This window comes from Dermacentor silvarum, chromosome 6 (genome assembly GCF_013339745.2).
Source record: "Dermacentor silvarum isolate Dsil-2018 chromosome 6, BIME_Dsil_1.4, whole genome shotgun sequence".
Lineage (NCBI taxonomy): Eukaryota > Metazoa > Arthropoda > Arachnida > Ixodida > Ixodidae > Dermacentor > Dermacentor silvarum.
In genome coordinates, this window is record NC_051159.1 from 97921490 (window position 1) to 97940615 (window position 19126).

At 47.1% G+C, this 19126-nt stretch overlaps 1 protein-coding gene across 1 annotated transcript in view; it reads left to right on the plus strand.

The window, feature by feature from the left end:
- LOC119456797 (uncharacterized) overlaps positions 1 to 19126 on the plus strand; it is an 83363-nt gene that overhangs the window by 14944 nt on the left and 49293 nt on the right. Inside the window, 5 exon segments of the mRNA XM_049669079.1 lie at positions 4202 to 4308; positions 18751 to 18830; positions 18832 to 18904; positions 19017 to 19031; positions 19034 to 19122. Coding sequence (XP_049525036.1) covers positions 4202 to 4308; positions 18751 to 18830; positions 18832 to 18904; positions 19017 to 19031; positions 19034 to 19122 — 364 coding nt within the window.

Consider the following 19126-nt stretch of genomic DNA (forward strand, 5'->3'; position numbering starts at 1 on the left):
AGGCTCAAGGAAACAATAGACGACAACCACGCGTACACTCGAAAAGCATTTATTACGACTGCAACTAACACTTCGAGCGGGCCAGCTAGCTATAGTTGACATCGCTGAGGGTTCTCTCGAAGAGAATAATACACTAGGTAAAGAAGGGCTTCCGACTTACCTACTCGGGAATACGGGTGGCATGCGGTTGACTAACCCTTGCGGGAAAACGGGAGCTGCAGTGGAGACTTCCGCTATTGCCGCTTGCTGGAAACCAAAGAGAGCTGGGCGATGTCAGCGGAATCTCACATGACCCACCCGGTGGCGCTGATAGCGCTTGAGATTCCCGTGCGCTGCCCGCGAAAGGAAAGATGTGCCTGACGCGACGTTCGCTGCGCGTGCGGCGGTCGTGGGACCCGAGGATTCCCACAGCGTACAAAATTTCAGACGTTTTTATACTTTGTCTCTATGGGCTACGTGGCGGTGCCGCGAAGGTGTCCGAAAAATTGTTCGTTGACTGTTTTCCAAAACTAATATTGCTTTTATTTATTAACTTTCTTGCTCAAATATGGGTTGAATCCAGCAACAATAAAATTGACGGTGCTCGTAAAATATTTTGTCTTGGAATTTCGTACACGTGAAACGTACAAATAATCATGGAGCATTTAATGGTTTACTGATACAGAAAGTTTTAATTCCAAAAGTCAAATTTCCGGCTGGCTTACGCTTGCTGGTAGGCAGCAATATGGCACAGCTATTGCATTATCAGGTGCACCATTGCTATGTCGTCTGCATGCGCTTCAATGAAGCTATAGATTACATCATGAGAGCCTGTTGTAAACAGTAATTGCATGCCAACAGTAGCTTCCAGTTGATTCACCCAGAAAAATTATGGAAACATGCAATTTGACTGTGTTGCTGCTAGTTTAACGTGTAAAATAATGTATCATTTGAATGAGCTTTCGTAATAAAAGCAGTGTACAGTCAACGTCTGATTTTTTGGACTCCCTAGGACCACAAAAACGTCAGAAAAATCTGGCAATCCGAAAAAAAAAAAAATTAATGCATGCCTTTTACTGCCCGGAAGGGCTCAAATCGCCACAGGCACGTCCAAAATCGCACTGAAGGCCTGCTAGTACACATATTAGATGTATCAGTGCTCAAACTGTGACAAGAGACGGTGGGTGCACGCATGTTTAAGGAATACAGTAAAAGCTCGTTAATTCGAATTTCGCGGGGACGCCCAATGAGTTCGAATTAAACCAAAATTCGAACTAACGAAATTCATTGAAAAAACAGCAGGAATTGAGACCGGGTTGTTGGAAAATCACTCAAAATATTTACTGGCGAAAATAATCCGTGATCACTGTCTGTTTCTCTTCTTTGAATGCGATCGCCATAGCCTTGTTTTCCAACGCGCGAACGTGGCAGAAAGCATCCTCTGCGTCTTCCTCGAAGCTGAAGAATAGACACGCGACACGCATAGCCTCCATTAGTTCCAAAGCTGAGGGCCGCGTGGGTGCATCATCCTCTTCGTCATCCGCACCTACATCGACGACGGGCGCTTCTCCACCAGTCACCTGCGCGATTATATCATCGTCGGTGATTGTGCCGCAGACCGCTGCACAGCGATCTGCATCGACGTAGTCGTCGAAGGTCACGTCCTCCAGCGCATCCCGCAATCCGGCAGGAATGACCACGGCCTCGCGCTCGTCGGGCTCGCAAGCTATTGGTCACACAAAAGCCACTGTGGCGGAAGCAATTGGCAACAGTTGTTGCCGTGACCTGATCCCAGGCCCGCACCAACATATGCAAGGCCGTGAGCAGCGTCACATCGTAGCGACACGGCACCGAACGACTTCGTAGCTCTGACGTACACGAGGCCTAGCGACTGAATGTGCGGCCCACAAAGGACACGGAGACTACGCAGACACGTCCGGCACGAACCATCACACGATGCGAAGAGCGAGCGCAATGACGACAGTGACGCCTGCGCTCGCGCCATTTATCGTTGAGCCTTGAAAGCTTGCGGCGGCAGTATAAAATACCACCACGCAGCGGCGCGCAGTTCGAATTATCGATAGAGGAGCCGATGCGCGCGTGAACTAACGAGTTGGTTAACCCATAGACGCCTATATATTGTGGCCGGACCATGACCATCAGTTCGAATTAACCCGAAAGTTCGAATTAATGAGGTGCGAATTAACGAGCTTTCACTGTACATACTGTGACCTGTGGCAATTGCCCCTTCCCACTATTGGTATGCTTCACTGCGTAACACTTTTGTATTGAGGCGAAGCTGGCAAAGCCATTGGCAATGATTACAAAGGCTTAGTGAGTGCCATTGCTGACAGCGGGGATTTATTTCAATGAAAAACGCGACACCGAACAGCAAGAAGCTTGGTAGCGAACGTCGAAGCAGGTAGGCCTAGCGTTGCCGTGGGGGTGGCTACGGCGTGCAAGAGTGCCTATTCGAGGCGGCGAGATAATCAAAATGGCGCAGTAGTGGCTTCTATAACGCCATTTCAGACCTGCGGTCATGGCAAAAAGTCCAGAAAATTAGATGGTGAAGGGTTTTGCATCTGAAATTCCAGATGTCCTTATCTATACATTGACTCTATAGTGTATGTGGCAGTGCTGCGAAAGTGTGCGAATTATTGGGCATGCCCGAAAAATCAGGCATTCGGAAAATCGGTCGTTGACTCTATCATTAGTAATCATTGCCAATGGCATGAAAACTTCTGTTGCCATCTTGTGAAGACAATGGCAATAACACTGGCCCTGATGCTAGGCTGTTGTACGGCTATTGCCAATGCTGTTTTCATGGATGCTCAAAGACAGTGAATGCATGCATTTTATTCTGCGGTCACCATTTTGTGAACAGTGTTGGCAATGACAAACAGCTCTCGAGTATGTCTTTTTGTTTTCTTTCAGGTGTGGCAGTTTACAAATTTGCTCTGTGAAAAGTTTGTTGTTGAAACGAAAATTAACCCATCACAAACTTTGTTGTGGCAGTAATATTGGTACATTAATTTCTATCGGACACTGTCTGGTGGTGCTGTGTTTATACCGACAAGAGGAGTAACACTACGATTCAAGATGTCGCATGTCACAACGTCCACAGCTGCCGAACTCACGGCTCTGCGCCATGCATTCCAATTTATTTACCAGAGAGTCCTGGTACATAGGCCATGTTTTCCAACTCGAGACCAGCTTTACACAGTATGCAGACAGTTCTCCGATGTGGAGATCACTACAGCTAACGTACAAAATTGTCAAACTTCACCACGACGTCAAACAGAAAGACCACGAAATTATTTTCCAGTGGCTACCTGGCCATTGTGGGATCAGTGGAAATGATCATGCGGACAAAGCTGCCCAAGAGTCACATCAAGAACAACTGTACAGCGTTCCCATTCCTCTTTCCAGGAGAGACGCTGCAAGGCAGCTCCGTCACATGGCACGCAAACTCTCTTTAACAGAGTGGAATACCTCAAATATAAGGCGTACAAGGTTACACAAACTGAACCCTTCGCTCCAACTCCGACTTTCCACCCAGGCTTGCTTCACCGACGTGAGGCATCACGTCTATACCAGCTCTGGCTGGGAGTGGCTTTCACGAAGGCATACACTGCTTTGATTGGTGTGACCAGCAGTACTGCGTGTGACGTCTGCGGCGGCGAAGAGAACGAGCATTTATTGTGCCACTGCCATCGATTTCAGCCAGAAAGACAAACATTATCTATCGCATTGTGATGACTGGATATTGGCCATTGTCCATGGAGGTGCTACTTGAAGACTATACCCATTGCTCATCGGCCCACAAAGCTGTGAAGGCACTCTTGACGTTCTTGAGGGTGACTGGCCTATGTAAACACCTTTGACTTGCTCAGGCCCTCCGCGTGCATGCACAAGCTCACCGTGTTCTTCCTCTTTCTATTCCCTCTTTCCCATCCCCCAGAGTAGGGTAGCCAACCACACGCATTTCTGGTCAACATCCCTGCCTTCTTTCTTTCTCTCCTCCTCCTGACAGTGAATAAAAAAAAAACATTCATTTGCTGGAAATTTTATTGAACCAATATTCGTTGTGCAGGGATTCGACTGTGCTGAATGAAAACAAAAAGTGTTGCACACCAGCATCATGCTTTTGTTGTTGCCAATTTTGCGTAGGCTCCATTGCGTCTGTTCCTGTGCTAAAACACATCCCTTTCTTTTTTTGCAGCCAAGAGTATTCCTGCCACTATGGCAGCTGCACCAAGTTCCCCTCCAGTGATAACCAACATCGCTGCGTCACCATTGCAAGTCACTCAACCACCTCAAGCCAAACCGGTGAGCCTTCTTTTTACCTTTAACGTTGCACATAGTCCTGAAATGTTAGCAAAATACTTGACTTCAGAAATGAATTTACTGTAAGCTTGTCAAAGTTCAAGCCCCACATTCACATGGATGCACCACCTGTGATTGTCCATCACCACAACAGTCACCTTATTATCACGCGTGTCGCTTTCACAGTATGTGGGAGCAGTGAATTGCGATCTTTTGACACTTATTCTGGTTCGATCGTATGCTGCTACTCATTGTGAGAGCCAATGTAGCAGCAGTGGACGACCAAGCGACACATCGTAATGTCCTGCTCCCACGTGACCACATACGTCACGACACAGTATCCTCCTGGGAAACGAAACTGAAATTGGCTGTAGAAAAGCTTGTATATTATTTTCAGCACTGTGAAACTTGTCATGGCTCTTTTTAATACGGTATTTTCGCGCGTATAACCCGCCCTTGCATATAACCCGCACCCCTAACTTCGAACTCCACGAAAAAGAAAAAAAAACCTCACGTATAACCCGCACATTTATCTGAAAAAATGAGGACTAGGAAGGTTACAACTATGTGCAGTCATCATTTCGTTTTCAAAAAATTGATTTCAAAACGACCGCCGCAATGTCGTCAGTGCTGTCGTTCGATTCACTACTGCCATCCGAGGCTTCGTCGCCGCTCTCAAAGACTTAATCGTCTTTGGAACCATCTAAGCTATTGCTTATGGCACATTTTTTTGAAACTTTTGCGCACCATATCGGCCGGGATCGTCCCCACGCATCTACGATCCACTGGCACAGCAGTTCAATACCTGGCATTCGCACGCTTCCCGTCGGTGTGAGGGCATAAAGACCGTCAGCCATCCACTGGGCATATAGCCACTTCACGTGTGCCTTGAATGGCCTATTGAGACACACGTCAACTGGTTGGAGCATGGAAGTCATTCCGCCAGGTATTACAAGGTCTGTGCCGTTATCAGCGAGGCGAGCTTTCACCACATCAGTGCAATGGCCTCGGAAGGAGTCCAGCACCAGCATCGACCGGCGTGCCAACAATGCACCTGGTCTTTTTTCCCAAATTGTTCGAATCCAGTCAATGATGAGGTCACTGTTCATCCAGGAATTGTCTTACGCCCGCACCACAATTCCCGGGGGCAATGGTGTACAGTATAGACCACTTATAACGTAACCGCTTATAGTGCGGTCTTTTCGGACTCCCGTTAATTTTCCCATAGCACTCCATGTATACACTTATCGCTTATAGTGCAGTTGCAGGAAACGAAATACCGGTTACAGTGCGGCTGCCTGGGAGTACGGAAGTCAGCGGAGACTGCGAACGCTCCCCTCAAATGGGCACCCCAAGGAGTGCTCGAGGAAGAGAGACAAAGTGGAGGAGAAAGGCACGTGGTGTGAACGAACAGCCAGTGAGGCTGAAACCAGAATCTTGAGTGCGAGTCATGAAATATAACGGCGCGCGCAGCGAGCGAGGGCCACGAAACTGCCAACGCCGGCCAACGCTCGCTTCACGATAACGGCAGTAAACGAAACTTCAAGGAGCGGGCGGCGCCGTCACAGCACGGTGAATGGCACGCGCGGAGACCGTGGAATGTGAGGGAAGAGGGCGGCAGGGAAGCGGATTTCACCTCGGCAACTCCGCAACTTCGGTGGCTCCCCTTGCCCTCCCTCGTAGCTCCCTCACTTTCGAGTGTCACCGTGCGCACCCGCCGCCGTGCCGGCGCCGCCACTCCAGCCGGCCCGGTGCCAGCTTCCCGAAGTTTCGTTTTCTGCCGTTATCGGGAAGCCGGCGTGGGCAGTTTCGTTGGCTGGCCTGGGACAGCGCCGCTGCTTCCCTCTGCGCCGTAGCCGCAGCGTGCGAGATCAACACGTGACTAGAAAGTAGAGGAAGCATAAAGGAGAAAGAAGGGTTCACTGCCATTTTCTACGCGTGGCTACGGTATCGTGGCTGAGACGTTGGCACGTACACGCATGTTCCGACGCAAAGCAGAATCGGCGACCTTGCCATTTGAGAGAGGGTGAAATTTCCGCCGCAATTTTTTTTTTCTTCTTTTTGTTCGCGCGCGACATTGAGGGGTCTCTCCAAAGCTTTTACTCTATGGCGGTGCCGGAGCAATGCCGGTCGGAGGCGCCGCCGCGTGATTTAGTTCGAATTAGCGAGATTCGACTGTAAATTGAATGCAAACGTTCTAGCCGCATTCCTCGACTGTCGCATATGCGTGGCGGCTCGGTGCACATGTTTTGCTTATGTGCGGGCCTTAAAAATTGTTGTTTTGGTTATAGTGCGGATATTCGCGACTCCGGCGACTTACGTTATAAGCGGTCTACACTGTACTTGGCAGGGTCTTGCGCTTGAATATCACATACGGGCGCAGTTTGGTGCCGTCGGCCAAAGCACACATCACTGTGCAACGAAGCTTGGTGTTCCCGCCAGTCGGCACGCTAACAGATTCTGAGCCCTTTTTTTTCCAGAGTCGTTTCCATTGGCATCTCAAAATATACCGGAGTTTGGTCAGCTTTTCCTATCTGAGATAGTAAATAGTTGTGCTGTTTCCTAAGTCCGATGACGTAACGTTGAAAGTTGAGCAGTTTCTCCTCGTAAGCTTCGGGAAGCCGCTGGCACATGGTAGTTCGCCGCCGCATCGAAAATCCATGCCTGGCCATAAAGCGCTGTACCCATCCACGGCTCACACGAAACTCGTGTGAAATATTGATTTCCCGGGTCAGCTTCAGGGCTTCCATCTGCGCCATCTATGTGAACACAGCGTGGCCACGACTCCTTCGCTCCTCAATCAGTTTGGCAAGCTGCATCTCGAGCTAGGGGTACGCGCCAGTCTTCGGGCCGCGAAACGCTCGCCTGTTCTTGTTTGCAGTTTCGAGAGCCTCTTTTTTCTTCCGCCAGTCGCGAATGCAGGACTCGTCGACAGTCGTGCTTTCTCGCAGCAGCTCTGTTGCCAATTTTTTCAGCAGCAGCGACGATCTTCAGTTTCTCTTTCACTGTAAAAGACTGCCGCCGAGACACACTCATGGGGGCACCTGACTCGTGCGAAAAGCAGTGCGAAAAGCATCTTACCGGACTATGGATGTGGATGTGGCTATAACCTGTGTTGGCCTCTTATTGGCTTAACTTATGTCGATGTTGATTGGCATGCGGACTTTGCACAGCAGGCCGCGCGTTGCCATGAAGCCGACCCCAAACCCCTCCCTTCTCGAATATTCGTGGATAACCTGCACCCCCACTTTTTAGGCAATTTTTTTCTTTTTGGTGCGGGTTATATGCGAGAAAATAGGGTATTTATTTACAATATTGCCGCTCTAGATGATAACATAGAGCATAACAGGCGGGCATATTGAGGGTACATTGTACACAATGAGAAGAAAAAAATATATATATTGTAGCAAAGAAGAGAGACCCCTCCATTCGTAGTCATCCGAGTGCAACGAAGCATTCACAAAGCTCCGTCGTTTGCTGACGTCTCCTTCCTTGCGCCACTACGACCCAACAGCAGCTATTGAGGTACACGCGGATGCCAGCGGTGTTGGCCTCGGCGCTGTCCTAGCGCAACGTAAACAAGGCTTTCCTGAATATGTTGTGGCATATGCAAGCCGTACGCTTACTAAGGCCGAGACCAATTACACCGTCGCGGAAAAAGAATGCCTGGCGATCATTTGGGCACTTACTAAGTTCCGGCCCTGTTTGTATGGTCGCCAATTTGATGTCGTCACGGACCACCATGCATTATGCTGGCTGTCGTCATTGAAGGATCCCTCAGGCCGTCTCGCCCGCTGGGCACTTCGCTTGCAGGATTACGATATCCGCGTACTCTACCGCAACGGACGCCAGCATGCTGATGCCCTCTCACGTTCTCCCTTGCCTGACAACAATGCATGCTGCTCACTATCCCAGCCTGACGTTTCTTCCATCGACATTTGGACCATCGCTTCCGAGCAGCGCAAGGACCCCTGGATTGCCTCCATCATAGACTTCCTTGCTGATCCGTCATCGTAGCTAACCACTCGTGCGTTGCGCCGTCAAGCTCGCCATTTTGCCATTCGCAACGACCTGCTTCACCGACATACGCAATTACACCTCTGACGGCCGCCAGAGGTTATTAGTAGTACCTCGAAGCCTCCGTTCTGAAATCTACGCATCGTTCCACTCTGATCTACAGTGTGCACACTCGCTACTTTTCAAAACCCACCAGCGCCTCCGACAACACTACTACTGGCGAGGAATGTACAACTACGTTCGAAAGTTTGTTCGCTCATGCCCCGATTGCCAGCGCCAGAAATCTTCACCCCAGCTCTTGCCAGCTGGTCTGCAGCCTCTACCCTGCCCTAACTGGCCGTGCGGCCGTGTTGGAATCGATCTGTATGGACCACTTCCTTTGACATCAGCTGGTAACTGCTGGGCCATTGTTGCAGTCGATCACCTCACACGATACGCCGAAACGGCCGCCCTTCCGGCAGCTACGGCGCGCGATGTTGCCACATTCCTGCTTCGCTGATTCGTTCTGCGGCATGGTCCACCTCAAGAACTGCTCAGCGATCGCGGACGCGTCTTCCTGGCGGAGGTAGTTGAAGCCATTCTCAAAGAGTGCCACGTTCATTGCACAACTACGGCATACCACCCTCAAACAAATGGCCTCATGGAACGCTTCAACCGTACGCTCAGTGATATGCTTTCAATGTACGTCACCTCCGACCACATGAACTGGGACGCCATCCTACCCTTCGTAACCTATGCGTATAACACCGTTACGCAGACCACCACTGGGTTTTCACCCTATTTCTTACTGTATGGTCGGCACCTTTCGCACACCATCGACACAATTCTGCCGTATCGGCCGGATGCATCCGAGTTTGTGCCTATTTCGGCCACGGTCAGACATGCAGAAGAGTGCCGCAACCTCGCATGGGCCTTTACTACCGAAGATAAAGAGCGCCAGAAGAGCACTTGCGGTGACGCCACTTTCACGGTCACCTTCGATCCGGGAGCGCTCGTGTGGCTCTCATTCCCTTTCACTGCCCCTGGCCTCTTATCAAAACTGGTTCCGAAGTATGAAGGCCCTTATCGTGTCATCGAACGCGCATCTCCTGTGAACTGTGTAATAGAACCAGTAGAGCCATCTTCAGACATGCGCCGCTGTGGACGAGACGTTGTCCATGTCGACCGTCTAAAGCCTTACTACGACCCGCTCATCGTGACGAACTGTTTGGTTGCCCGACGGCTCCCTTATCGCTCCCGGGGGTGATTGTAGCGAAGAAGAGATACGCTACTGGATCAAAACACTAGTGGGTCGATTGCTCTTGATCGGCAACGGCTCCCGTGCTTGGAAGCTGTTACTGCGCTGACCGTTGACATTTCGCTGCTCCAAGCTCTGCCGAATAAACACCTTTAGAATATATATATGTATACATATACAGTGAAAGCTCGTTAATTCGCTCCTCATTAATTCGAACTTTCGGGTTAATTCGAACTGATGGTCATGATCCGGCCACAATATATAGGCGTCTATGGGTTAACCAACTCGTTAGTTCACGCGCGCATCGGCTCCTCTATCGATAATTCGAACTGCGCGCCGCTGCGTGGTGGTATTTTATACTGCCGCCGCAAGCTTTCAAGGCTCAACGATAGATAGCGCGAGCGCAGCGGCGTCACTAAAGCCCCTCAATAAAAATTGAGGGGCTTTAGGCGTCATTGTCGTCATTGCGCTCGCTCTTCCGCATCGTGTGGCGGTTCGTGTCGGACGTGTCTGCGTAGTCTCCGTGTCCTTTGTGTGCCGCACATTCAGTCGCTAGGCCTCGTGTACGTCAGAGCTACGAAGTCGTTCGGTGCCGTGTCGCTACGATGTGACGCTGCTCACGGCCTTGCATATGTTGGTGCGTTCCTGGGATCAGGTCACGGCAACAACTGTTGCCAATTGCTTCCTCCACAGTGGCTTTTGTGTGACCAATGAGGGCACAGCTTGCGAGCCCGACGAGCGCGAGGCCGTGGTCATTCCTGCCGGATTGCGGGATGCGCTGGAGGACGTGACCTTCGACGACTACGTCGATGCAGATCGCTGTGCAGCGGTCTGCGGCACAATCACCGACGATGATATAATCGCGCAGGTGACTAGTGGAGAAGCGCCCGTCGTCGATGTAGGTGCGGATGACGAAGAGGATGATGCACCCACGCGGCCCTCAGCTTTGGAACTAATGGAGGCTATGCGTGTCGTGTGTCTATTCTTCAGCTTCGAGGAAGACGCAGAGGATGCTTTCTGCCACGTTCGCGCGTTGGAAAACAAGGCTATGGCGATCGCATTCAAAGAAGAGAAACAGACAGTGATCACGGATTATTTTCGCAAGTAAATATTTTGAGTGATTTTCCAACAACCCGGTCTCAATTCCTGCTGTTTTTTCAATGAATTTCGTTAGTTCGAATTTTGGTTTAATTCGAACTCATTGGGCGTCCCCGCGAAATTCGAATTAACGAGCTTTTACTGTATATGCATAGGGTTATGCAATCGCAACATACATATTCCACACATATTTATGCATGCGATTTGCAACGCTTTATACAGGAGCATACATGACAGAAAAAAGGTTCACTGAGTAGTATGTATACACTTAATTTGAACATAAAACAAGAAAGCGTACAATAAAACTTAGCAAGCAAAAAAAAAAGAAAGGCAATCAAGTGATTAAACTATAAATACAGTAAAACCTTGGTTAATTCGAAGAATTTGAGCAGTCCCGTCATTTGCAATGCAAATTCTACCGGATAATTTGAATAGCCCATGCGGCTCTAGCCGGAAAATCCGAAGTTTCCGGCTGGCAGCAACGTGCGACTCTTAGGTTAGGGTGCTCCATACAGTCGCCGACCAATTTCACGGACCTCACGGGGACCGAAAAATTGTCCGAAAAACTCGTTCCGCCGCACAAAAAAAAAAAAGAAAAGAAAAAATATTGAGCTGCTTAGTGGGGCTTAAACAAATCTCTAATAATGCCCTGCCTCATACTATGCATGGAGAGGATCAGACTTGCTTGGATTTGCGCAACAGTGACATCTCCGTGTACAGTCTACACAAGCGTCACCGCGTTGGCGATCTCGGTCAACGAAGTTCGCCATGGAGATCGAAGAAATGAGCTTCGCACCGCTTGGCTCTCGCGAAGGCTCAGGAGGTGGTGCCAATCACCGAGATGAACATCTAAAACAGATCACACAATAAATGATTATGATGATAGTGCTGACCGCAAAAAGAAAAAAAAGTGATGTCTTCTGGAGTGTTTTGTCAGCCAAGGAAGAGCAGGCATGGCCTCCAAGACTAGAGAAGGGCGCATGCGCCTCCCAATCTTGGAGGCTATAGAGCAAGCCACTGGATGCCAAGCCAGCGGAAAATCCAACATGGTGGCCTCCAAGATCAGGTAGCCTGGCTCGGAAAAAGCGATTTAGTCCAAAAAATCGAACTCTGAGGCCTCAATTCATCAGAAAAATCGGTTGCGAAAATGCATTAGCTCAACGGAAACCCTGACGAAACCCTGACTGGGGGCTCAAGCACAGATTCCTGCGGAACTCCAGATGTTACTGGTACATTTTTAGATGGCATATTTTCTATTACTATGAATTGGGATCTGTCTAATAAAAAGTTTTTAATCCAGGTGGTTATTGCCCCTTTTCCAAGCACAGTTTCTAGTTTTGCTATTATTTTTATGTGGCAAACAATTAAATGCTTTAGCTATGTCAAGTAATATATCAATTTGACCGGCTTCTGTGAACGCCAGAATGTGCGTATCTTCGTCGTGGCCAGCCAGCCGATTGAAAGGTCGCTGTTCTGCTATCTCTTCTCTCGGAGCCGGTTTCAAGGAAATTAGTGATATATTTCAGAATTATATGCTCGAGCAACTTACAGGATGTGCTTGTTAATGATATTGCCCTGAAATAAGACGGCATGTCTGTGTCTCCCGATTTGTGTATTGGAATTATTTCAGCGACTTTCCAATCGGTCTGGTAGTTTGGAAGTTAAAAGTGATTTGGGAAAAATCAGGCCGAGGTACGTCCTACATAATTCCGCATAATTTTGAGAATATATTAGGAATGTCATAGGGCCATTAGCCTTTTTGGAATCTAGTTTTAATAGGAGGTTAAGAATTCCGGTGTCAGTGATGTCTATGGGACCAATACTCGCATTAGTAGCCGTTCCAAGGGGAGGTAGAAAGATATTATCTTCTTTAATCGCTGAATGAAAAAAATCATTAACTTCATTTGCTCTGGTGGTGTTTTCTTCTGGCGAGGGTGTGGACGCAGCGGACGTGCTCAGGTGAAAATATCTCCAGAATCTTTGCTGATTACTTGTAAGAAGGTTCGGAAGGGTTACCTTGAAGTACTGTTGTCTCGCTTGTTTTTTCTTTTCTTTGAAGTCTGCAACAGCATTGAATTTTTACTTGGATCACTAGCATTAGCTTTTTCCTAGGGTTTAGAGCAGCTCTAGGACCTTCATTTAATGTGAAAAAAATTAAGTCAATATATTACGTCCGTACCTCATGAAGTTTACAACTCTGTAAACTACACTTGATAAAACATATAAAGCAAAGTTGATACAGTCGACTTATGTCAATTCGACCGCAATACAGCCGTTTTATGCGGTAAAGCATACAAACATTGTGAACACGGTTTTGGTTTCGTTTTCAATTGTACTGCGCACACAATTTTCAGAAAAAAGAAAAGGTGCCATAGAGGTCAGGCACATACTACATGCTGACTGGTCAAGTTCGCATTATTTGGTGGAGGTCTATTTTAGGTATTACAAAGTTAAAAGTTCGAGCCCATAGAGATGCATGGGCGGCGGCTGGGACCTTCGGTTAGTTTGGATCGAATTAACCAAAAAATGTAATTAATCGTAGTTGAATTAACGGAAGTCTACTGTATATTACACACTGCCGTGAAATGTACCACTAATATGTAAGTAGCACTTTTTTAAAGCCCCGAGCCCCGAAATTGTCTCATAAGAGCATTTCTGCGTTTTACATGTATTCAAATATGCGGCATCGGAGTTGGCCCCGAGCTAAAGCTTCCTTACAATTCAGCGTTGGAAACGCTATCACCCGTCGACACGTCCGTTGCTAATCACGAAAGTAAAAGTATATTCGAAAGTGGTCGTTCGAAAATGCGACCGAAGTTTGCAACGCGTTGCTCTGCACACATACGCTTGCCCTTGGCCTAGACCAGGGGTCCTGACTGGTCCGGAGCCTGCGGTGGCCCCTCTCATGACGGCTGGCCCGCAGGCGGGCGCCTTTCCCCGATAAGCCTCCTCAAAGCCTCCACCTGCGAGCAGGTCTTCTTGACAAAATCTTTTGTTACTGTGCTTTTCAATGGAAGCCACCTTCACTGCACTTACGAGATTGTGCCATTGCGCCACCTCGTCCGAGGCAGTGCCAATGAACCAGAGGTGGCATGCGACCATGGCGTGATAAGCATGGGACACTCCGATTAGGTAGCTCCAGACATCACTTCAATAGACACAGCAAAACTCGGGACTTCACCCAGGCACACTGGGCCCAGAGAGCGTTCACCCGCGAAGCTACAGCATGTAAACAGCTGTACATAGAGTTAAGCTCATTTCTTCAGTCCACAGCATGCTTCAGCCCACTATATGCATGGTACGGTAACAGGGCAGGGCATCTTTAAAGAATTAAATAAAATTGTGTCCACGTGCAGCATGTAGTGGGGCAAACTAAAATCTGTAAAAATTAATGGGCAAAAACATGTCCGGAGAAAAAAGAAAAGGCCGTATAGGGCAAATACCGTATTTACTCGAATATAACGCAACTGCGATTGTAGCACAAGGGTCAACTTTTCAATCCGTGAAATAAGAAAAACAAAACTGCGAATGTAATGCGAGATGAACAGAAAGTGAAATGGGACCTTTATTCAAGGAATCAATTCGGAAACCAGTTCTCTTCACTTATCGTCGTCTGAGAAGCACACAGAGCTTTCCTTGGGCGGTATTCCCGGGCAATTACTTTGAGAGATAGTTTTGTTTCGCAAAATTTCACATCACTTGGCACCGAAAGCGTCCCCGACAAGGGTTTCTGGCGCTGTGCCAAGCTTGTTATCAGTGCCAAGAGTGCTGTTGGCCATATACTCCGAGGGGTTCGGTGCTGAAAGGAGCAAAGTCTTGTGAAAGCAAAACTATTTCCGAAAGTGATCGCCCAAGAATCAAGTCACCGTGCGGTTGAGCTCGTTTGAAATTATGTACTTCTTAAAATACAGCAGCATCATTTCACTCGGGGACAGTACCAGGCCACTACGAGGCCCTTCCGACCGGCCCCGCATTTACAAAGGGCCTCCCATTGGTGCCACCATCCAGAAATTGTTGACTCATCGACATCGAGCCGCTGAGCCATGGCGGAGTTTCCCCACTCCTCGGCCATCAAAATTACTCGTCTCTCGAAGTGACTGTCATCGCGAACTCTCTGCGTCGCCATAACATTGCGAATGAACATAGTCGAAGCGCTAAAGGCTGCAGGGTAATGCAGTACCGTAACCTTAACACCAGCCACAAGCACAGCGAAACTGCCATCGATTCTAACAAAAAAGAAGTTTTGACTTCGGTCGACATTGCTCTGAATTGAATTGAGACGTAAAGGTACAGGTTGCCAACATAATGTTAAAAACTGCGGAATTTAGAATATATATATTTTTTTAATTGTCAATTTTGCCGTTATTCGAATGTAACGCGAGGGTCAAGTTCAATCAACGAAAATCATGCAATAACTCTAGTTACAATGGAGTAAATATAATAACAAAAGCTGCTGAACTTGGTGGATACTCAAAGCTTATGTTATTGCACTGCATGATTCATGAGCACACCCACTGTGGAGAAATAAGTGGGCAGGTCCTGTGTTCTGAAACCTGTTGTTTTATCTGCTGATGTTATATGGTTGCATGGGCTGAATGCTGCCATTTCCATAAATTTCTAAAGACGATGGTATTGGAGTTTGTAGATGGGATGTACCACACATGATTTCGATGGCAGAGCTGTCGAAAAGGTTTTGTGTTGTTTTTTTGACCTTAGGGAAGAAATAAAGGCTTCTTTGCACAGAAGGATCGCCCCAACCCACTACTGTCCAGTTGCGAGTGGCTCTGAATTGCCCATTTGCATTGACTTAACAGACACCATAAAATACCGCAATGTGAAGCTTCCTCATTCATGACCAGTACATGGACATTAAATGCTGCAGGGCAAAACTGCAATATTTTGAGAAACAGGGTCAAAATCGCAAGTGGGAGCATTTCCACTGTTGTTCGGGGATTAGTGTGGATACTAATACGGCATTTCCTTCCCTATTTGCAACAAGAATCCTCGGCGATCTGCAGGCACAGTTTAGCGTGAAATTGTCTGACCTTGACGCCACGAAGGAGGAACTATAATTGTTCCAAAATTCATTTAGCTGCGATGTGGATGCACTGCCAGGCTCCTTACAATTAGAAGTAATTGAACTGCTTTCAAATGACATGTTGAAGTACAAGTACAAAGAAGAACATCTAATCAATTTCTACAAATTACTAGGCTTTGAACAGTTGCCAAACTTAAAGCAATTTACCTGCAGGAACATATCAATTTTGAAATACCTACCTTAGTTAGCAAACTTTCTTCAGGATGAAAAATAAGAAGTCGAGATACAGAGCTAGTTTACCTGACAAACACCTGGAGTTCCTTGTTTATTGACTTATCAGGCTTGCCGCCACAGTTCACTAAAATAAATAAGTCAGAGCATCAGGTCCATCACTCCCATTAGCCTCGTCCTACATCTTGGCAACGGGACGCAATTCCGATGCATTAAAATATACGTACATGCTGCTTCATGCACTGTGCGGCATATTACTTTCATCACATGCTTCCCCGTTTATACGTATGTTAACAATGCAAATATGCGACTATGCTAACGTAAATATGTAAATGTTAGTCTGTCCTGAATTTTTTTTTTTTTGCTGAGAATCCTACTCCACGTTTATTTATTGCCGTGATTATTTCCTTTCATATTTTTGTTAATCATCTGCTTCTGCTTTAATATGTTGCAATTCGTATCCGTTCCGAATGGTGTCATTCTGAATGTACAGTGTCTCATATATTATATGTGGTAGTCAGCGGCTACTATAGTTCTTCTAAAGCCTTGGCAATTCCCTTGCATATTGCGCGTCGTGCCTTGTTTCAATTCTGTCACACATTGTTGCTGTATGTGCCATTTTAATTCATCTCTTCTCTTTAAATATTGTGAGGTTCCTACATGCTCTAGAAGGCTTGTTAGCTCAATGCGATCTGTGTTGCACAATGTGGTTATTATGTACATAGGAAGTTCCACCTTAAATCACTTGTAACCACCTGTGATGAAAGGCTTACTTTTAGGGCTTCATGATTTGGTTGATTATCTATCAAGTAATTTATTAATGGCTAAGTCGCAGTATTTTTGAAGCAGGTTTGACCACGCGAGAAATTAGCATAGGGTGCTATCTGAAAATGCTTCGGCGCACCAGGAGATGTTCTTGAAGTAACTCGTCTTATTAAGGAATCGGGTATCCAGTACAGCAGAGAATATTGTTCATAAATAGCATACCGCAAAATATAGCAAATAAGGCTGCATGACTGCGATCACAGAAAACAGGAAGCAGGAAAAGTGGGTAATCACATAACACGTGAACACTATGCACAAAAGTCAACACAGATTTTTTAAAATACCAGACTTGCAGTAATGACAGATGACTCACCAGTAGAACAACAGGCCCTTTGTGAAGATTGCTGATGCCTCCTAAACCACCTTAACATCCTGTATATATCTGCTTGGTGCAGCTAGAATGACTAAACAAAACAAAAAATGCATGCTACCTGGACAAGCAAAGTAGCTTGTTTTTCACCACAAATGCTTTTTAATGTTTCAGATCTGTATACCCATAGACTTGGCAGTAAAGACAAAATTCTAATCCTAAAATAGTGATTTCCCTCCTTTTCTAGATGTTATACCAGAAAGTCAACTAATTAAATTAGTAATTATTTTGAATAAAGCATGTCTAATAATTGGAATAAAATTTGTCTAGGCCCACCGCTTACAAATTTATTTTCACTAATATTTATTTTTTTCATTGTTGTACCCTCAACACCATTGATTACCAATTCAGCCATATGGTCAAAAAGTTTGGAGACCCCTGGCCTAGACAATCCGATTTCTTTTGTTATGCTATACCTTTTCACGCTTTTCGCACTTCGTTCGTCAGTGGTGAGATCGACGCTCCGCCCAGGTTAACTGGATCAGCTGGCCATGAATGGTGGATAAGAGTGACATATTTCAGCCATTGTCATGCTGTCACTACAGAGACGAAAGAACGGTCAATGCATTCTACTGAATCTTCATCTCCTGGCAAAATACAGAAGTTGACTGCGCTGTAATAGCCAAATGATAGTGAATTTCTTTGCAAGTCACTGTCTGGCGCTTTTCTCACTGACTTCATCGGTGCAGTCATCGAGGGGGAAGTTCGCACCACTTGAAACTGCTTGACGAAGTCGCCCGGTACAGTGACGCTACTTAAAATGTAAAATAACGGACGCGCAGCTTGCAGAACTGAACTCGCACAACAAATCACACAAATTGCAAGTGCAACATTTACAACTTAGTGGCTTGGCTTGTCCTACGGTTTGGGCGCAGTTGGTGTGTACTAGATGAATTAGGCTTCACTAGTAAGTAATTAAAGTTTAATGGGGTTTAACTGGAGAGGTTGGATGCAGAACGCCTCCAATTACTCCATTTCACTTATATACCAAAAATAAATTGGTTTTAAATAAATAAAATAATAGTTTGGCTTTCAAAGAGGCGCCGGTTGAAAAATATTTCTATTTATGCTTGACCCGGTGGCCAAATTATCACCTGGTCATGCAGTCGGAGTCCAAATTATGGCATGGCATGCTGTAAAGTGTCGAAGGTCACCCTTATACATTGTCTGTAGGGCCACTGGCAGTGCCACAGAGTTGTCCGAATAATTGTAAAGGCTTAGGCTTGACGGCTAACTCCCCAGCACTTACCTTGCCTTACCCGAACGCAACAGCGTTGCATTGTTAGTATAGGAGCTGCCTGGCATCTAGCACGGGAAGAGAGCAGACTGGCATCTGCTCTCCTTACTTGCTTCTGTGGCTTGTGAAGGAATGCTGGAAAATATGAAATTCCATAATTCCTATGTCAGTATCTCTTCCTGAACAAAGCTTTGGAATATATCTATTTATTCAATCCAAATTGATTTTGTTTACATTAATTGGAAGTTACAAAGACTGCTCCAAGCATTATTTTGGTTCTTATCCAAAATTGGTTACTAGCTAACCCACCCAGATTGATACTTTGTGCCCCACCATCCATTTCATTTAGAAACCTTGGCTTTGACAAGGCAATGCTCTTGTGTTTCCCCCAGGCGCAGCAACCTGGCGCTGCCCCTGTAGCACGCCAAGTGCGCTCATCACTGGTGGCAGTACTGCAGTAACGGCCAACTCCCCTGCTCATGGTCAAGGTGATGCCCAGCAAGGTGCTGCCCTCCAAGGTGCTCCAGGAAGAGATCCAGCAGTTGGGTACGACTAGCCCCCCCACTGGCCCGCCCTTGCGGGCGGCGCTGGCGGCGGCAGCATGCCGCCACAGGCCAGCTCGGATGGCTCAAATAATGTGTACCTCTGCTTTGTGTAGAGGCCCAGTATCGCAGGTAGTGGACGGGCAGAACCCTGTGCCCTGGTTGGCGCAGCGCGGGGTGCTCCAGACAGACTTGCCGTGCAAGTTCTGTCGCGACGGCAGGGCCC